Here is a 20,077-nt window from a genome sequence, read left to right as displayed (position 1 = left end):
TTACCCCTTTTATGTCTTTACGACAAATTCTCTTCTTTTCTCGGTGCATTTGCTGTATAAGCAAAATTCCGACTCCCCTGTGATCGAATTGTACGAGGGCATATAAGGTTACTAATGCTTTCAGGTACGCTCCAAAAACTCCCATGGAATAATCTCCTTCGAAATTTTGCATTTCCTTTTTTTTTCTCACAAGAAGATATTTTTCCTTTTATATATATATATATATATATATATCTATTCTCATCGGAGAATGTATGAGGGATAATAACCTGAAACTTTCTTGGAAATAAAGTGCTCTACTTAAAATAATGGTGTGAAAAAACTGTGGAGGAAGTTGGGGGAGATTTTTTTTTTTTTTTTTTAAGTTGTGCAGAATTTGAAAGAAAATGCACTATTCATAACCCATGGATAGTACAAACATCTTATAATTTTTATATTTTATATTAATATTGATATTGATTTAACTTTATACAAAGAAATATTTATCATATTTGGGCATGATGAGTTGGAGAAGCTTGGGCTAATTTCCTAAGGTTTTCAATGATCATAACCAGTTTTGTGTTGAGTCGATTCACAAAGCACTTGGGCAGCCATCCTGCTGGATCCAACTGAAACAACACAAACCAAATTTGGAAAAAACAATTAGTGAAAAATGAAGTTGATCCAAATGTTGATCCAATTTTTCAACAAAAAAAAAAATCTAATTTTAAAAAATATTTTCCATATTATTTATTAATATTTTTTTTTTCAACACATAGCTATTTTCCTATTAAATATAATCCTGTTTGAGGTAATATAAGGCAATATTTGTGGATACTTTTTATAACAAGAATTTGAACTATGATTCATCACGCGTATATAATTGGGAACAAGTAGTTTTGGCAATGGGTCAACCTGGTCCATGATCCACCATATTCGGTTCGGTCCCCCCCCCCCCCAAAAAAACAAAAAAGAAATCCAACCTTCTTTTTGTGGTTAACTGAACCAGTCTACCAATGCTAACACATTTTAATACAAAAAAAATCCATGTGTAAGTTACTATAATATTACCTGATTTTTAATAACATCTCTATAGTTTTTTTTTTTTTACCTATTTACCAGATTCTTATCATTTCACTTCTGTTTAATTAAATCCCTATAATTTTTTTTAATCAATCCTTATATTTTCACTTAACGTTAATGAGGTTCTTAAAATTTTTTTAGTGACGATTTGATTAAAAGTAAGGTAAAACTATAAGGATTTAGAGAATAATTTTTCCTTCATAACATTAATAGAAAAAGAAATAGCTATGAAATTGAGATACCTGAACAACATAAGTGACAACACAAGAATCATCTTCAAGCTTCTCCACAACCCATCCTGACTGCAATAGTAATCCTCTAATTGCATTGCTTTGCTTTGGATGCAGCCCTGCTGCTATCTCCTTTGGTAGTGATGCCACTGCCACTACCTATAATAGTTCATTCCCATTTCAATTCATCTTCTTCTTTTTTTGAAAAAAAGATTGCACTAATAATGGCATCAAGAAAATATTATCTTAATTTTATGTATTGGTTCAATCATAATAAAATTATGTTTAAAATTGATCCTAACTAATTAATTTTATTATGTTCCTAACTAATTAATTTTATTATTTCATTCTAATTTTAACACATTGTAATTTGAGTCATATCAAGGTACCCCTCTGGTCCTTAATATAGGATCTAATTGTTGAGTTGGTTTTAATCCTAAATATAAGACCCATTTATCATTTATCAATTTTCTCTAAATTATCCCCATGGATATTCCCTCAACCATAATCAAGTAGAAGAGAGAGGAGGGGTATTAAGAAAGATGATTATGGTATTTTAGGAAAAACGTGTCACATTCATTATAATTAACTAACTTACCTAATTTCCTTAATCTAATCAAATTAGTTAAATGAGTCTTATATTAAGGACCGGAGGAGTATTTCAAGTTATAACAATGAGATGAGGTGTGGATAGAAGTTAAGAAGTAACTGAAAGTTGTATATACGTGATCATCCCAGGGTATTTTCGTCCTTCCAAAGAACACTAAAAGAGACTTTAACAAGTCTTTATCATTTTAGCATTTGCGAATCCTAGGACCAAGGGTTTATATATTTTCATTTGCGCACAAAATTTCTTCTTGCTTTTAGCTTGGGGGTCCTCTCTACTCCAATGTTATCCCCACAACAAATTCTCATTTCAATCCTCTCTTTTTTAAGGCACAAATAACATAATTTGGTTGAAATTGATTAAAGGCAATAAATATGCAAAAAAAAAAAAACCTAATGAAAGAGGGTAACTGAGAGAATGAGCAAATGGGAACACGGAGTAACCAATGTAGTGAGACTAAAGACAAAAATCAGAAGTGGAACAAAAGATTTATTCTTTAAAAGCATTATCTATATTTATAGGGATGAATGGGGTAGGAAAGAAATATTTTTGTATTGAAATCACTATATGCAATGTCCACCTCATGCAAATGTGACAAGTGGCCTTGTTACTAGAGTGATTAGCTACTGATTTATCATTATCATTTTTATTATATTATTTAAAGATATGAAAGACATTTTATATTCATAAAATTATTTTTTTGTTTTATTTTTTTCCTTATTTTATTCTACCTTGGGTAACAATCGGATCCTATGTTTTATTGATAAAGATGGGCTGTCGGAATAGGGTTGTGAAATGGCATCCCATGTAAAAGAATAAACAAAAGGGAAAGGTGAAAGGTGAAAGTTTAGGAAAAGCTAAAAGGGATACTTACATGCAACTTTAATGATTAATCGGATATAATTATTTTCCATTAATTAATATCAAATTTATTTTATTAAAATTATATGGACTTATATTTATTTTTAAATCAACCTAAATTTTTGGGTAAAGTTTACATATACATATATATAAATATATATTCCTCCTATGAAACCCAAAAAAAAAAAAAAACTCAATTGTTAGCTAAAACTTTCTCATGTGATCACTAATGTTCACTAATTGATCACTAATGAATGTATTAATAAGGTAGATATCTATTTCCTAAAATATTCCAAGTTTTTTTTTTCAAATAAATATTATTTGATCACTAATTGATCCCTAATGAATGTATTAATATACAAATAAGTTTTTTGAGAAATCCCCGAAAAAGTACTACTTAAATTTCAAAATCCCAAATCAGAAATTGTTACAAAATGTGTTGTTATTTGCTTTTCAACTATAGTCAATTGTTATTAAAGTATATATGTTGTCATTTGCTTTTCAATTTTTTTATGACAATTATTATGAAACAGAAATTAAAGAACTAACCAAGGTGCCATCTTCCATGGTTTCACGACGCTCATACACAATGAATTCTCTATTGCGAAAGAGAGGCTTTGAGTTATCTCCAAATCTCAAACGGATTATGCTCAGATTGTCTTCCAGGTCTTTTATGTATCTTGCTTCTACCAGATCTGAGTCCCATTGCTGCATTTTCCAATCACAAAATTTTCACAATCTCAATAAATAAAAAAGGGAAAAAGAAAAAAAAATAATTGGAAAAATTCGTCTTTTCACTATTAAAAAAATGCTTTTAACATCACCAATCCACGTCGTTCATTAAAAAAACGGTGTCATTTTTATAAATAAATTACAATATAATATTATTTTGTATGGTGGTTAGTAAAAATTATAATTTTTTATGGTGGTTATGAAAACGATGTAGTTCTTAAATTTTAATTTAATACCATTTAATTTTTATAATTTTGATTGGATTATAGCTCAGTTCTTAAATTTTGATTCAGTATAACTCAATCATATATTATAACCATTTAAAACATTAATGATCATATTTTAAAAAATAAAAGTACATATTTCATGAAACTTGTGGATTAAAATTTTAAATAGTTAAAACTATGAGGATTAAATTGTAATGAGAAAAAAATTTAAGAATTGAGTTTCAATTAAATCAAAATTATAGGGATTAAATTGTTCTGAATCAAAATTAAGAATCAAAATTAAAGGACTGAATTATAATCAGATCAAAATTATATGGATCAAATGATTAGTTTTTCTAAAATAATAATAATATTTTCTATATCACAATGGGACAAGAAGCATTTTAACTGTTTATAACAAGAAACGGCACCGTATGGATATTAACATGGCCACGGACAAAAGCTTTCTTTTCAATTCGCTGGCTCGGAATCTAATCCACTTTTGGAGTTTCCTATTTATTCTTTTTCACTTCTTTTTCTGTCAATTCGGCTTCTTTTGAATATTGAAAATTATTAATTTTTTTTTCGTGTTATCATCATCACCATCATATTTTCAATTTTTTTACAAAAAATATTTTCAATGTTGATTTCTAAAATTAATACTATATTAATTTTTTTTGGTTAGTAGATAATTTCAGTTGAATGCTTGTGAGGCCTTATATTATTTCTTCTATTCATGTAGTACAGAATATTGAATGTTAATATAGTTTCTTCTGATGGAATTGCAGGCTCATCTACTTTACATGAAATTTGAAGCTAGTTAAATTTTTTATCTATAATTATTATGCAATATATTTACTTTTGGTAAAGTAATTATTTATTCTTTACATAATGATAATATAAGTTCATACTTCATGAGAATATATAGGTTTGATATGTGGTGGCACGCAAAATTGGATTTGTTTGTCCATTTCTGTAAATGATATGTTACTTCTTGGTAGGGAAATTGTACAGGAACACCATTTTAGTTCCCTTTTTTTTTCCCCCAACCAAATTTTAAACATAGTTTTATGATGCATATGCTAATATATATATATATATATATATCCTGTTTAAATAAGAAGATATATACACCCACACCAAATACAATAATCTGTATATAGTAAAATCTATAATAAATTATATCAACAGATTCTTTTATCCCTATTTCATATAATACATAAAAATATATTTAATAAAAAAATAATTAAAAATTGTTACTACATCCAACCCTTAATATAAGACCAAATTAATTAATTTAAAAAAAAATTAAGAAAACCAAAAAGTACTTAGTTATAATATATGTTAAATATTTCGCTAAAATACTGACATGTATCATTATATTATATATCAGTTTAATTTATAAACTAGACATATTATTTTTTAAAAAATGATAAATATAATATCTTAAAGTAATTTATTTAACTTCCTTAATTTTTCCAAATTAATAACCAAGTTTTATATTAAAGACCAAAGAAAATATATAAGACATAACAAGTTGTTATAATGTATGATGCCTAATTTTGTCTAGAGTATAATATACTCTGGTGGTCTTCTAAATTTATATTAAGATTCAATTTATTTCTTTAAATTTGTAATATGTATTTTCAATCTCTTAATTTTAATACTGTCTCATCATTAAGCAAATCTAAATAGGGTGACTCTGCGATATTTAAAAACAAGGTTTTTAGCATTATGACCATATAAAAAATATTAAAAGACACATAGGTTATGAGGTTACTCATCTCATCTGGAAATTTAAGGTAAAAGGTGAGGTGTGTGGGTAAAGAATAAAGATGTAGGGTTGAGAAATCAATATAAGGACTGACCTTAGCAGCATCAATGGCGTTAGCGACCGTGATGAATTGCTGAGGTGAGAGAGATCGGAGGAGCCACCGGCTGCGGAAGGTATGAAGGGACCCCGACCGCCGCTTCGATATCTCTACGCCGTTCTCAACTCCCTGAACCTTCCACCCGTCGCCGCCGCCTCCAATTCCTCTGTCGGAATCCGACGCAGAAGCCGACAACAGCTCTTGTATGCAGCTCTCACTGGCAAAATGCACGTACCTCCTCAACGAATCCTCACTTATCGACCTTCATCATCATCATCATAAATTAAATTATTAATTCATTAATATTCCCAATAATTCCCCCATAAAAGAATATGGGAGAACTGGATCATCAATAATCCGTACACGAACAACAAGGATAAAAACATAACACACACACGAGCACACGCACATATATAACATTTTCAACATATCACCATCTTCATCTTCTCATATTCTAGGTTTAACAGTTAAGCAGCAGAAATATAGTATATATCACCCATGCGCACTCAAACACACACACACACACAAACATATAATTTCTTGATGTTGAACTTGAAACTTCTCATGTATGTATCTTTTAAAGTAAGTGAAACTCAAACAGCCAACACTAGCCAGCTAGCTAGTACTGGTTCAAGACAAGTTCAAGAGAATAGAGAGAGAGAGAGAGTAATTAGTAACAAGAAAATGAAGAACAGGAACAAGGTGAGAGAGAGAGTAGTAGAGAGAGAAATGAAGGCAATTCAATATTGGAAGCCGAATTTGAACTGAGGAAGGTAGGTTTACCAGGATCTGCTGCAAGGAGGAGCAGGGCTCCCTGTGGCGCTCATATTTTCTTGTTAAGAGGTTTTACAAGAAGAAACTGTGTTTGGGGTTTAATTTCTCAGAGAGAGACAGAGGAAGAGGGAGGGGTTTATATATATATATATATATATATAAAAGAAGGAGAAGAGTAAGTAAGAGAGGGAATTAAAAGGAAGTGGGGGGCTGGTGATTGATGCACATGGAATGCCAGAAGAAGCTTGAATGATTAGAGCAAACAACAAGCCACCACCCAATAGATAAGAGAAAGAAAGAGAGAAATATGAGAGAGAGAGAGAGATTCTCTTTCTTCCCCAAAAAAGGAGCAGAAGAAATGGCAGCAAATATGAAGCACATGGACTGTTGGGTGGCGTTTGACAAGCCCATGAAAATTAATTATTTAAAAATAAATATTCAGTGGATCAACAGATAGAGAAAGAGAGAGAGATATATATATATATATATATATATATTAAGAATATATATTTATTAGCACAGACTCCATCATCCTAAGTTTCTATTACTATGTATATACAAAGGACGTACGACTCAGGGAAGATTTTTCCCTTATTACGTGCCAAAGAGGGAAAAACTATACTTGAAAATTATAATTATAAATAATAAATTTTAAATTTGTAAATTAATTTTTTCACAATTTTGTAGTAACATTTAAGGGGTTTGAGTTGACTAAATGGATTCAACGAGGAGAGAATTAGAGTAACCAGTGTTAATCAGGTTTGAATCTACGTTGTTATTAGAAGGCATTGTATTTCTTTTACTTGATTCAACAATTATCATCCCTCTCTACGATTGAATCGGGGTCAGACCCATATGATTCAAATTATATAATTTAATTGAAATATAGAAAGATATTCACACATAATCCTGGAAAGAGTAAATATTTAAATAAAACAATTAATCTTCAAATAATTGAAACATTTATATCAACTAACAGGATTGGATCTAGTTGAAGAGGCTAATCTCTCACAATGTGATGAACCAATATTTGAATCTTCACTTGAAAAGGCACTTATATTTAGTATTTAATAATGTCTCAAACAGAATTACTTCTAATAAGAGTGTCTAACAAGAAAAAATAAAATTTATATGTAAACCGGACATAATTCAACAAAACAGAGTTACCAAAACATAAAGATGACAATTATTTTTTAACTCAAAATAACGTTGTTTCAGGTTTGGAAAGAAAAGAAAAATATAAAATACTAAGAAATTAGTCTATCGGCTCACTAATATGTCGGCCTTCCGGGTTGAATTTTAGTAGTACGATGAAATTTTTTTATAAAGTCCTTTAAAACATTACTATTCTTTTGTTTTCTCCTAGTTAAGAACATCTTTTCAATAACTTTTTTTTTCCCCTTTTGTAATTTTCAAGTTGAGTTTACTATAATTTCTTTTACTTTATTTAATAATATCCACCTCTAGTGGCTCATAGGTAAAGAAGAGAATGTATTTGAATGGAAATCAAACCATTATTTTAAAAGTAATTTTATGATATGTAAAGCAAGTATATAAAAAAAAATTTTATTTCAACTTATATGAAAATATTTTTTTTAAGTATTTTTACTTAATGCCAAACACCCCTAAAAAAAGAGAGAGGAAGATGAATGTAACCAAAATCTTGCTTTCCAAGTCAGGGCCCAGTCACGTGCCATGAAAGAGTTGGATTCTCATCTCAAAGAGCAAAGCTGTAAGAATTGGTCCCAATTTACGTTGTCCTTTCCCTCACTTGCCCTAATGTTAGGTGCTAAACCAAACCAACCAACTCCTTTCTTTCTTTGTTTCTTCTTTTTTTTAATATAAACTATTTTTAAAAAGTTATATTAACCTCTAACTATTAGTCAAATTTGAGTTTTGAGGGCCTGGTTTAGAACAATTTTCTCATTCTATGATATTTTTGTATTTATTATAATTGAACCCTTAACCATGATATTAAAATTCAACTCAATCAGCCGATCGATAAATTAATCTTTTATCAATTTGGTTAAGAGTTTTAAACAAATCGACAAGATTGAATTTTATGTATATATATATATATATATATATTTCCCCTTATTAAGTATGACGTGATATTATTTTGAGTTAAAGAAATAATAGTTTGTGAATTGTGATACACGTATTTTAATAACTCTATTTTATTATATTATGCATTGTTTATGCATAAATGTTCCACTTTTTGTGGATTAATTATTTAGAATTATATATGAATATTTTTACAAATTTTAATTAAATTATATTAATTTAATTATGATTGGATTGACCACGGTTCAATCATGGTTAAACCATTGGCCTTTGAAATTGATCCAATTTGAAGGTTCAAATAAATAATAATAATTTTGCTCATGAGCTATAATTTTTTTGCGTAAGTTGATTTTTTTGAATTTTAGAAATATTTAATATTATAATTTTAAACAATTTCAAATAATTAAATGTGGGTTATAAATTTTTTTTTTTAACCAATTTTAGTTTTATATCATTTCTGAGATGTGACCACACTTCTGTTGAATCCCACATGTTCGTGTGGTGCGTAGCAGTTGAAGAGGAAATGGTCATCCCATTTCCCTTATTCTTAGATCATATTATTATGAAAGTGACGTGAACGTTCCTCCACTTCATTCAAACGAATCACTTCTTCTTTTCTTTTTTTTTTAAAAAGAAGGATAACCTTTTTTTTTATAACTTTTTTGGTCAAGATACTTAAAATCGATTTATTAAAAAGGAAGGATAAATTTTTTAAACTTTTTTTTTAATCGAGATACTGAAAATTGATCCGGAGTTAAACTAATTGTGAGATTGTGATTTAAGGATTAATACTTTTACTGTGGTTGAAGAGAGATGAACTTAATCATAACTAATATAATATAATTTGATTAAAATATGCCAAAATATTCATATGTATAAGTTGAAAAGAATAATATTCAATAAAAAGGAAGGATAAATTTTTTAAACTTTTTTTTAATCGAGATACTGAAAATTGATCCGGAGTTAAACTAATTGTGAGATTGTGATTTAAGGATTAATACTTTTACTGTGGTTGAAGAGAGATGAACTTAATCATAACTAATATAATATAATTTGATTAAAATATGCCAAAATATTCATATGTATAAGTTGAAAGGAATAATATTCAATAAAAAGGAAGGATAAATTTTTTAAACTTTTTTTTTAATCGAGATACTGAAAATTGATCCGGAGTTAAACTAATTGTGAGATTGTGATTTAAGGATTAATACTTTTACTGTGGTTGAAGAGAGATGAACTTAATCATAACTAATATAATATAATTTGATTAAAATATGCCAAAATATTCATATGTATAAGTTGAAAAGAATAATATTCAATAAAAAAAGACACTAATCCACAAATGGATAGAACATTATGTATAAATCACATACTACCTCTGAGTTCTTAATATAAAATTATTGTGTAATTTGCATTACAAATTAGATATTATATTAAAGATTGGAACTTGGAAGTAGTATAATTCAAGAGTTACAAATATGATGAGTTGTTTTTTCTTCTTTTTTTTTTAACTCAAAATGATGTTATTTCTTGCTTACTTAAATGGAAAAAATATATATAAAATCTAACCTTTTCAAAGTGTTTTACTAGCACCATGAACAGACTAGTTCACTAGTTCACTAGTCTAATCTACCAACTTAGGTAGAATTTTAATACTATAGTTTTTAACAGCAACAAAAGTAAAATAGCTAAATTTTTCAAATAATAAAGTATACTTGTAGTTTAATTCCACAAGTTTTTAAAGTGTATCTTTAGTCCTTGAATTATATATGATTTATATATGAATATTCTAAATTATAATTATTTGATTATTTGATAATATCAAAATCAAATAATTATGTTAAAAAAAAAACCCTTTACCAGTTCCAATTGGACTTATAATTATTTCACATTATTTTTCTAGTAAGCATTTGATTTATTTCTATTGCAACTTGTTATAGGAAAATAATTGAATGTGCAAGCTTATAGGAAAGAGTAATTTTGAGACCACCCAAGAAAAAAAGATAAGATTCGCATAAACCTTGAAGATACTCATTTAATAAAAAGAAAGGGGAAAAAATCAGAGTGATAAGGAGAAGATTTTCTTCTGCGGCCTTCCCATCCTCTCCCTTTTTTCTTATCATTATATCAACATTTCAATGATTAAGATTAAATCTTTATAAATTATTATTAAAACATTTCTTTATAGGAAAAAAAAACTACTTTGCAATTACTCATACTCTTTTTTTTAAAATTTTTAATTTAATATCTGTAGGCTTTTTCTCATGATTAAATCCTTTAATTTTGCTTGATTAGTACCGTTATATAGATACCAAATTAAAAAATAAAAAAACATAGATATATGCAAAATGGTTTTCTTTGAAAAAAAAAGAATAAACATCCAAATACAAATTGCTAACTTTTTTTGTGTGAATAGTTTCAAATTATAATAAAAATACAAAGACATTTTGTAAAAAAAAAAATCAAATTTAAACTATTCTAATGTTAATGTTGTGGTTGGAAAAAGAGGAGGAGAAAGAGGAAAATGGTGGGAAGGAGAGAAGAGAGAATCTTTCCTAAAGACAAGGGTCATTGGGAGACCCATGACAAGTATCACAATGTTGAAAGTGGCATACAGATATGTAGAATAATGAAAATGAATGCTACTTTCAAAAAGGATGTATAATGAAAGCAGGTGATTTTATTTCCTAGGTAAGCATGGTATAATTACATTCATCAATCATAATTACTTCCACCATTTCAACAAAAAAAATTAAATAAATACAATAATGATGCTCAGATTATAAAGTAAATTATATACACAAATATTTGAGATTGATTTGCCTTCCCTTTTGATTGAAATAATGAAAAATGATAGATACGAATCCTCAGGAGTAATAATACCATACAATGACCTTGAAATTTACAAGGCCAAAAGTTAATCATATGTGCTTTTCAAAGTTGTCACCGATTCTTTGCAATATTCGAATAACATTGAAAAAGTTAAAATGGTACTCAACTTAGACTATTAATTTACATAGAGTAAAAATTAATTTACTTATTTATTTGGAAAAAAAAAAGTGTATTTGATCTTCTTAAAATGCCTCCTTTAGTTATTTACATTGAAACTTACTCCCTTAACAATTTTTTCAATATGCAGTATTAACAAAGAGTGTAAACAAAATTATAAATTTCTTTTTTAAAAAATAAATTGAAATTTTACGTTTGAAATAAAAACAAATTCATTAAGAAGTTCTTATATTTAAGTCCGAACGAAGTAACGAAAAAAATCAACAATAACTCCAAAACAAAGTCGGTCTGTGATATTATCAAGTTTTTATAGGTCCCCATCTGTCATTTTCCCTGGAAATAACCTGTCAAACTTTTGATGGTATTAATGCACAAGACACGAAAGAAAGCTAGGTCCTTTTTGGTTATAAGGATGGAAAATGATTTTCTTTATCTCATAATTTTTGTACGATGATTATCATGCACTTGCAGTCATTATCATATACTCGTGATACAGAAAAAAAAATATAACACTATACAAATATGTAAAAAAAAAATTTTCCCCAATACTTCCAAACTTAAGAATCATGGACAAGAGTGTCATTTTTTATTCATAAAATAAAATTAGTTTTATTTAACATTTTTAACTTATCTACTAAGCTTAAGGAAGCCTCTAGATATGAGGCTGTCCACTGCTTCTCGTACAGCATCTTCAAGTGGAGTAAACACCAATCCCAAGTCTATTAGCCTCTTCGCAGCATCTTCACATGCTACCAACCCAGGTTGAGTTTCTGGAGGGAACCTGCATGTGGTTATGATCAGTTAGAGAGAGAACCATCCCACACGATGACAATTTAAGATTCGAATCCTCCCAAACAAATTCACACAATGTTCAAGAGGCAGACAATTGATCTGAAATCCACATTCAGGAAGGGAATTCACTGATTAAGTGGTGAGAATGCGACTCACATGTGTCCTCTTTTCTTTCAATATTTTCATTGCTCTAGAATTTTGTGTTCATGATGTATATCTCATATACCAATGTCAGGTGGATCAAGTGGAAAAAAAATCTGATGCCTTTTTTAAGCAATGCCTCAAATCTGAGACTTATGCATGCCCAAAAAAAAAAATGAAGTTACATTAGGCGAGATTCTCTTCATTTAATGCCCAATATAACTTAAATTTGGATTAGTCAGTAATCCCAGATGCCGAGTGATTTAAAGGAGGGGGAAAAAAAAACATCTTGACAATTTATCAGAATGTTATCTACCAATAATAATAATATAGTTAGATCGAGTAAAAGAAACCCGATAATATATACCCTTGAAGTAAGATAGAGTTTGAGTATTGAGGATAAAAAAAATTGCACTAGTAGAGATAACTCCTATTTGGGGTCAGACATTGTGTTTAAATCAAGATTAATCAGTAATATCAAATACCGTATACTTTCTCACCCAAGAAAAAGGGAACAAAAAGAACAAAAAATTCAATCATGTACGATGCACATAATGATGAGTCCCAATTTGATTGATTTATCTTGGTTAAATAAAGGATTCCAGGTTGTGCTGTTTCCCACTTGACATACAATGCCAACTAATCTTACACCCACATACTTAACAAAGAACATAAGTCATTTTATAATAAATCAGTTCTTGGGAGGAACTTTGCTCGAAGCCAATCATTGTCCATTTATCCAATAAAGAAAAAAGATGAAAACAAATTTCACCCAAAAAAAGGAAGAGAAAAAAGGGGGAGAGGGAACCATCACCTCTTAAAGGGGGAAAGAATTTCGAACACAAAGTTATCAAGTTAATGATTGCTCACAATAGATAATAATAACTGATATCCCGATGATCTATTCAATTTAAACATGTCATTTAAGTAGGCAATCATTATTTAATTGTTTTAAATCAAAAATTTGAATTCAGGTATTTTGAATAACTAACTAACAAAGAGCTACGGTCAAGATATAACTGAGTACCATTACTCTTCTTCCTTCTCGCCAATTTCTTACCCTAATTTCACCTAACATGCAGTGTTAGCTGACTTGTGAACAATTTTTTCAAAATTATTAATCAAGTTACCAAACCCCATGCCTTTCCTAGTCCTGAATTGAATTTCTTTTACCTCATTGAGTATGACCACAAAAGAGAACATGGATATAAGACATAGCATGAGAACACAAAATTCAAGGTCTCCGAGTAATTTATACACTTTCTTTTCATGTGGAGGTTTTATTTATTTTTTCTTCCCAAAAGTGCAAAATAATTGAGGAAAATTATCATGAAGGACATAAATATTCTAATATTTACAAAGAGGTCTCTTAAAAATAACATACTTAAGGATGCTACTTCAAGATTATTAAGATAATGAATCACCACAGTTTGAGCAAGTAACAGGACTATAGTACCACTACAAAAAAGATATAGCAATGCTACTAAAAAAATGGAGGTAAATAAACTTCAAAACTGATGGTAAATTTTCCAATACCTAGTTGTACATTCTCCAAACTACATCCATGTAAAGAAGGGGTTACACTCCTAAAAGCTAGAGATAACATACCAGATAACTTTGCTTTTCGTGGCACATTTCCTGTTTCCTTTAATCTTGTGTGAACTTGCACAAACTTAACGACTACTTTCCTTCAAAATGTCGGCAATTTCCCATAAGTTGAAGGTAACCTGGCTATAACTGGGATGTAACTTTCCCAAATCATGGCAGTAACAATTATCAGTTGAGGATAACTTGCTCATAACATAGGGACTAATTACCTAAACCTGGATGATTATTTTCCTATAATCTTGTGGTGACTTCTCGAAACAGGTTGGTAACTTGCCCATAAAATGGTGGTAATATGAATGCCACTTGGGAGTAACTTGCTCAAAGCATGATGGTTAATCGCCTAAATAGTAAAGTAGCATTCTTACAACTTCGTTGTAACTTTCCCGAGCATACTAATGAAGTTTCTATAATGTGACGGAAACTTTCATTAAGCTATAACTTTAAGGTAACACTGCTATAACAAGGCAAATTTAACTGAGACTAATTTTGCCCTTTCCATGGCCCCATCTGAAATTTCTGAAGGACTTCTATGTAAATATTAGAAAATATATTTCTTTCGTCATAATTTTCACAACAATTAAAGTCTGCAAAAGAGTACTGTATTCCCCTTCTCCAACCCATACCATAACTTTCCGTCATATTCAGCTAACTACTCCATCGGGCGTTGAACCTGTATCTCTTCCACACAAGCATGTATAGATCTCCATTTTTAATGGAAAAGTCATAGGTCCATGGTCAATAGTGATATTGTTATGTCAGTAACCTACCACCTAGTCTCCTCCTAACACTATAAATGTTCTCATTTGATCTATCCCTCTACATTGTCCCCTAATATGGGGGAAGCCAATTATTAAATCAAACATAGCAACAAAAAAGCATAGTTAGTAATAAGAAGCAAATAATACAGAAGGCAATCAAACTATTATTACAAACATATGGTATAAGCCTCAGGAAACATAAGTATAATTTATTATCAATATCTATCTGCAGACCAATAATGTGCTCCAAGCCACATGAGCTAAAAATGAGAAATTTCGAGAACCACCTACAACCTCAATCAGTGAAGAGAGTGGGAGAGAACTTCTGACCAAAATCAAAGGAAAAGTTGTTCTTATCTAAGTGGAGAGAAGCACAATAAGTAAATAAAAAAGTGGGGCAAAACAAAAGAGAAATCATTGCAGAATGGAAAGAAAACTACATGGCTCCAATCCAAAGTCCAAACGTGGTAGGCCAAACCAGAATTTTTCACAACAGTGTAAAAGAAAATTGGTAGGGAGTAGGTTGAAAGGAAAAAATGGAAAGATAAAGGAAAAACTAACAAAATTTCTCAAATCTTAAGTTAAAACAAAAAGTATACCATAATTTAATCCAAGGTTTCACAAGACAACGTTGTTCTAGGACTAAAAGTGTTATTCGAGTCCCTATATTTTTTGAATGATATTTGAGTCCCTATTCACACCCTAGATTCATCCAATTACCTGAAATTACAAATCTTAATATTTGAATAATAATTACATAATATTGTGTGATATAGTCTAAATAAGTAATAGATGGTCGAATATACAAGTATCTCTTTATGACAGATGGAGTCTAACCAAACCACAAAAGTGTGAAACTCATGCCAGCCCACCTGTAATCCATAATAGAAAGCACTGCTTATTTTAAGTCATGTTTGTTATCAGTCAGCAGTAGCTGTGATCCTCCAAGTCAACAACCATAATAATTTTAAAAAAAATCATCAAAGTGGATCACCCACTTCTTAAACCAAGGTCAAACTTCATCCTCACACTGTAGCAGTTGATAATAAAACCAAACAGGAATGACAACAGAAAAAGAGGAAGAAAAAAATGCAAACCTGTGAACAGGGAAATCAGGATATAGCTTGGACACTTTGTTGGCAAAATCAGAAAACTGATAGATGCCATTGGTGCAGAGATATCTACCAGAAGCATTTGGGTTTTCAAACAGCATTACATGCGCTTTGGCCACATCCTTCACATGAACAGCTCCAAGCCAGTGATACTCTTGCGTATCCTTTGATCCCTCAAGCAACTGTTGAAGCACGGCACTGCTAGCATTCAGCGAATTCTGAAGCAGAGGACCTAAACACGTCGCAGGATGAATCGCCACCATGTTAATGCCATTCTTCTCCGCGTAATCCCATGCCCCTCTTTCCGCCAGCGTCTTCGACACCGGGTACCATTTGGCCCGCGATTTGCAGTAATCAAGGTCGGTCCAAGAGGACTCATCGAAGGGCTTGTTTGGAGGCCAATTAGGGTTCGGGACCATGGCGGAAATAGATGACGTGAGGACGACACGCATCACCTTGCACTTCTTAGCTGCTTCTAGAACGTTCAGAGTGCCCTGAACCGCCGGAAGCACGAGTTCCTTCTGTGGGTCGACGGGGTCTTCAAGGGTACAAGGGGATGCCACATGGAACACACCGGAGCAACCGTCCACGGCACGGGCGACGGCGGCGGGGTCGAGCACATCGACCTCGAAGATTTTAATTCGGGATTTGGCGTCAGGGTGGAGTCCGAAGAGGTGAGAGGCGTCGGATTTGGGGAATATGGAAGCATGTATGGAGGCATAGCGACGGTTTTGCAGGAGCGTTTTGACCAACCATGAGCCAATGAAGCCATTGGCTCCGGTGACGCACACAACGTCGGTGTGTGGGGAAGCCATTGATTGATTTTGTAAAGGAATGAAGAAGAAAATTTGATAAATGAGGTCTCAAATCTGAATCTAAAATTCCAAGGGCAGCTAATGATAATGCATTAGCAGGAGAAAGTAAGCATAAATTGAAGTACTTCTCAAGAATTTTGAGTGCAGAAGAGACGAAGTGAGTAACATGCTGTGAGCTTCAACGCCATATTTGTAGTTTCCGGATTATTTCTTTTGGCAAAAAACATTTCTTTAATTATGATAGGTGGGGCTCATGATGACTTGTTATCCTAATAATGACACATCTGTCATGATGACTGGCTATCCTAATAATGACACATTTGTCAACTACTTTAATAAAGATAAATATTTTACTGATTACAAGAAGACGAAATAGACTACAGCACGAACTATTTTAATAAAGTAAAAGTAGAAGGCAACATAAAATAGGAATCTGGCGGGTCCTCCTTATCTTCAGAGCATCTCAAAAGGAGGTTTTCTGATGATGGTGCTCCCTAGTCTTTGTAGATAGGTTCATGACTAGGGGATAGGTTCATAATGCCTTCTGGTTCAGGATCATCTGAGTCATAGTGTCTCCTTGTACAGTAGGAGTCTTCGAGTTCTGGATCAAGGCCATCTTAGTTAGGATCCTGGGATTCTCTTGCAAGGAATGTGAGTTGTGGCTGAAAACTTGGCTGAGAGAGATGGAATCCTTCAGGCTGAGTGAGTTGAACCTGTGAGTCTCCGTCATAAGGGTCTTGGGAGGCTTCTGTCGGTAGAGGGACTTGTGACCTATTAGGTGGAGGTCTGACAGCACTCATGATGAAATCTCTCTGGAATTCTTCAAGTGTTGTGCTGATGGCTGACGGTGAGTTTGGAGGAAAAGGTCCAAGAGAAAGACATGAAGTGTCTTCTCCCGTGTCAGGCTGATTAAGTGCAGTTAATATTTTCTCAATTTTCTCCATTAGCAATCCTTCATTTCTAGGCCATAAGGGGTGGTGACTTGGAGAATCAAACGGTTGTCTGTGTAAAGCCTTTGGTTAGCACTTATACCATAATTCCTGAAAAAGGTAAACAAACAGAAAAATCTCTTCTGTTTGGGAGATGGTAAGTCCCAGATATTATGTTCCTTGAGAATTTTCTAAAGTTTTCCTCTCCAGCAAGGAAGAGGAGCAAGCATATCAAAAAGTGTGATAAGAGGAGAATTTTCATTTCTGAAGTCATTCAGGTGATCATGTACAACTACAGTTGAGAAGGCTATGGCACAAGTATAATTGGCTGAGACAGACTAGATGTACCATAAAAGTTCCTCTGGTATGGGTACCTTGATGAGGGGAACAATGAGTATGGAGCGTCGACATCAAAGTGCTGAGGGTAAAGGTGAATTCCAGTATCTACAAGAACATGATGGAGCCAGTAGAACATAGTGCTTTTGGCAAGGTTTTGGATATCTGCTGGAGATTTAGGACTGGATTCAGGAGGAAAAATAGTGCCTCTCATTCTGTGAGGCATTTCTGATTCAGATATGGTTAGGATGAAAAGGGGTGGGTGTTTGGAGAGTGACAAGAGTTTTCGAGGCTGGGAAACTTTCTGAGGTCTTGTGAGGAAATTTGCTATGATGTTCTGATGGCCTCTAAGATGATAGACGGTAAATTTATAGCGAGAGAACTAGTCTTTCTATCAGAGTAATTGACTGTCTGGTAAAATCTTTCCCTTGGGATTAAGCATTCTGGGAAAAGACGTATTGTCCATTTCTATTCTAAATTGATAAGGACTGAGATGAAAATTGAACTTCTTGATTCCTTTTTGACTGCAAGGATCTCCTTGTAGGTAGCATGATAATGCTTTTCTGACTCCTTGAATTGTCCACTTGCATGTCCACAGTAGAATCTCTTTCCATCTATTTCTTCAACTAAGACAGCTCCCCAAAAGTCATCACTGGCATCAGTCTGGAGGATTCGCAGTCCTTTGTTAGGGATCTTTAAAGGAGTTGGTTGCTGTGCAATTCTTTTGAGGGTCTTAACAGCTGAGGTTTGCTCTGTCCCCCACGCGGGAGGATTCTTTTTTAGAAGTTTGGATGGCTGGCTGGTATGATTAGACACATGAGGGATAAAATCCCTGAGATGATTAATAATCCCCAGAAATTGTTGGATTTGCTTTGCTGTCAGATTATCGTCTGGGAATTTGAGCAATTCTTCTGTAATATGTGGTCTTGGATGATACTCACAATTTTCAAAATTCATTCCAAGAAATTCTATGTTTTTGACACCTATTTCTCCTTTCTTTGCCAACAATATAATCCCATATTTTCAATTATTTTTCCAAATTGGGTCAATAAAAGTTTATGAGAATCTTCGTCTTTTGAGAAAAGTAAAATGTCATCAATGTAAATGAGGAGGTTATCAAGCATATGTTCAAAGATTCTAGTCATGGCCTTTTGGAACAGCGATGGGGCGACTTTGAGCCCAAATGGCATAACAATCCATTAGTACTGGGCATTTGGAATACAAAAAGCAGTTTTGGGTCGATCTTCTGGGTGGATATCCAATTGCCAAAATCCTGCTTTAAGATCAAACTTGGAAAAGATTTTTGCATCTCTAAGATGGACTGTAAGTGAACTGGGCTTTGGTAAAGGAAATTTGTCATCTTGAAGGAAAATATTAAGAGGCTTATAGTCGATGACTAACCTTTTCTTTCCTCTTTTGATTTCTAATCTTTTTTCAACGTAGAATGCTTGGCAAACCCAATTAAATTTTATTGGTTCAATAAGGCCTTGTTTGAGAAGGCAAAGCATTCTTCTTTAGCAAGCTTGAGAACTTTTGGATTCATTCCTAGATAAGAAGCTTTTGTGGAATTGATATCTTCATTTTTCTTGAAGGGGAGTTTTATGAAAAACTCTTGATTCTTCCATAATGGAAATGGATGAGAGAACTGCTGATGACTATCAGCACAAAACTTAAGGAGATGATCTCTGATACTTTCATATCCTGGTGGTGCTTGTTGGATTTCAAAGAGATTAGGAATTTCAGTATATGCACTAAAGAAATTTTTATATCTAATTCCTTTAGGCAGTACTTGAAGATTCCTAGTATGATAATAGGCATCAAACCCAATAAGGATATCTTTCCCAAGGAGATCACTACCAAGAACTTTCATCCATAGAACACATCCTGGAAAGAATTGAATACCAATCTTCGTTCGAGTAATCTATTCAATCTTGAATGTTTTTGAATCAGCAGTAAGGAAGGATTGATCACAAGAGATCCATGCTTCAGATGGAAGGATATCAGGATTCATGATGGTTTTGCATGCTCTAGTATCTATGAAAGTAATAACAGGAATTGGCTTTTCATGTCTTCCTAGGAGGATATGGATTTTGACATTTGGCTTGGGAGTAACTTTGTTGTGGTCTAGCTGAGAAGCCAGAGAACCAAGGAAAGATGGATACAGGGATTG

General features: G+C 32.0%; 2 protein-coding genes across 2 annotated transcripts; both read right to left on the bottom strand.

Annotated features, from left to right (window-relative positions):
- Positions 1-378: 378 nt before the first annotated feature.
- Positions 379-6,672, bottom strand: LOC114755081 (START domain-containing protein 10-like). Its single transcript, XM_028943951.1, has 5 exons — positions 6,353-6,672; positions 5,567-5,831; positions 3,310-3,468; positions 1,305-1,451; positions 379-608 (listed from the first exon to the last, which is right to left on the bottom strand). The coding sequence occupies exons 1-5, from the start codon at positions 6,394-6,396 to the stop codon at positions 486-488; spliced, it is 738 nt and encodes a 245-aa protein (XP_028799784.1). The 5' UTR covers positions 6,397-6,672; the 3' UTR covers positions 379-485.
- Positions 6,673-11,947: 5,275 nt separating this feature from the next.
- On the bottom strand, positions 11,948-16,844 carry LOC114755062 (cinnamoyl-CoA reductase 2-like). The gene is made up of 2 exons (XM_028943931.1): positions 15,813-16,844; positions 11,948-12,197 (listed from the first exon to the last, which is right to left on the bottom strand). Exons 1-2 carry the CDS (start codon positions 16,640-16,642, stop codon positions 12,044-12,046), a joined length of 984 nt encoding a protein of 327 aa, XP_028799764.1. The 5' UTR covers positions 16,643-16,844; the 3' UTR covers positions 11,948-12,043.
- Between the last annotated feature and the right edge of the window lie 3,233 nt (positions 16,845-20,077).

The sequence above is a fragment of the Neltuma alba genome, unplaced genomic scaffold (assembly GCF_004799145.2).
Source record: "Neltuma alba isolate B1F8T4 unplaced genomic scaffold, ASM479914v2 tig00001312_pilon, whole genome shotgun sequence".
Taxonomy (NCBI): Eukaryota; Viridiplantae; Streptophyta; class Magnoliopsida; order Fabales; family Fabaceae; genus Neltuma; species Neltuma alba.
The sequence above is the reverse complement of the archived record's forward strand: the minus strand, read 5'-3'. Positions and strand labels throughout refer to the sequence as shown.

What these genes read in the sequence shown, in the direction of transcription:
- LOC114755081 (XM_028943951.1), bottom strand. Translation starts at nt 6,396, where the DNA reads ATGAGCGCCACAGGGAGCCCTGCTCCTCCTTGCAGCAGATCCTG. An exon ending in CCTCCTTGCAGCAGATCCTG is followed by an intron (nt 5,832 to 6,352) that starts GTAAACCTACCT and finishes ATGATGATGAAG; the next exon opens with GTCGATAAGTGAGGATTCGT. An exon ending in CCATGGAAGATGGCACCTTG is followed by an intron (nt 1,452 to 3,309) that starts GTTAGTTCTTTA and finishes GAACTATTATAG; the next exon opens with GTAGTGGCAGTGGCATCACT.
- LOC114755062 (XM_028943931.1), bottom strand. Translation starts at nt 16,642, where the DNA reads ATGGCTTCCCCACACACCGACGTTGTGTGCGTCACCGGAGCCAATGGC. An exon ending in CCTGATTTCCCTGTTCACAG is followed by an intron (nt 12,198 to 15,812) that starts GTTTGCATTTTT and finishes AACCACATGCAG; the next exon opens with GTTCCCTCCAGAAACTCAAC.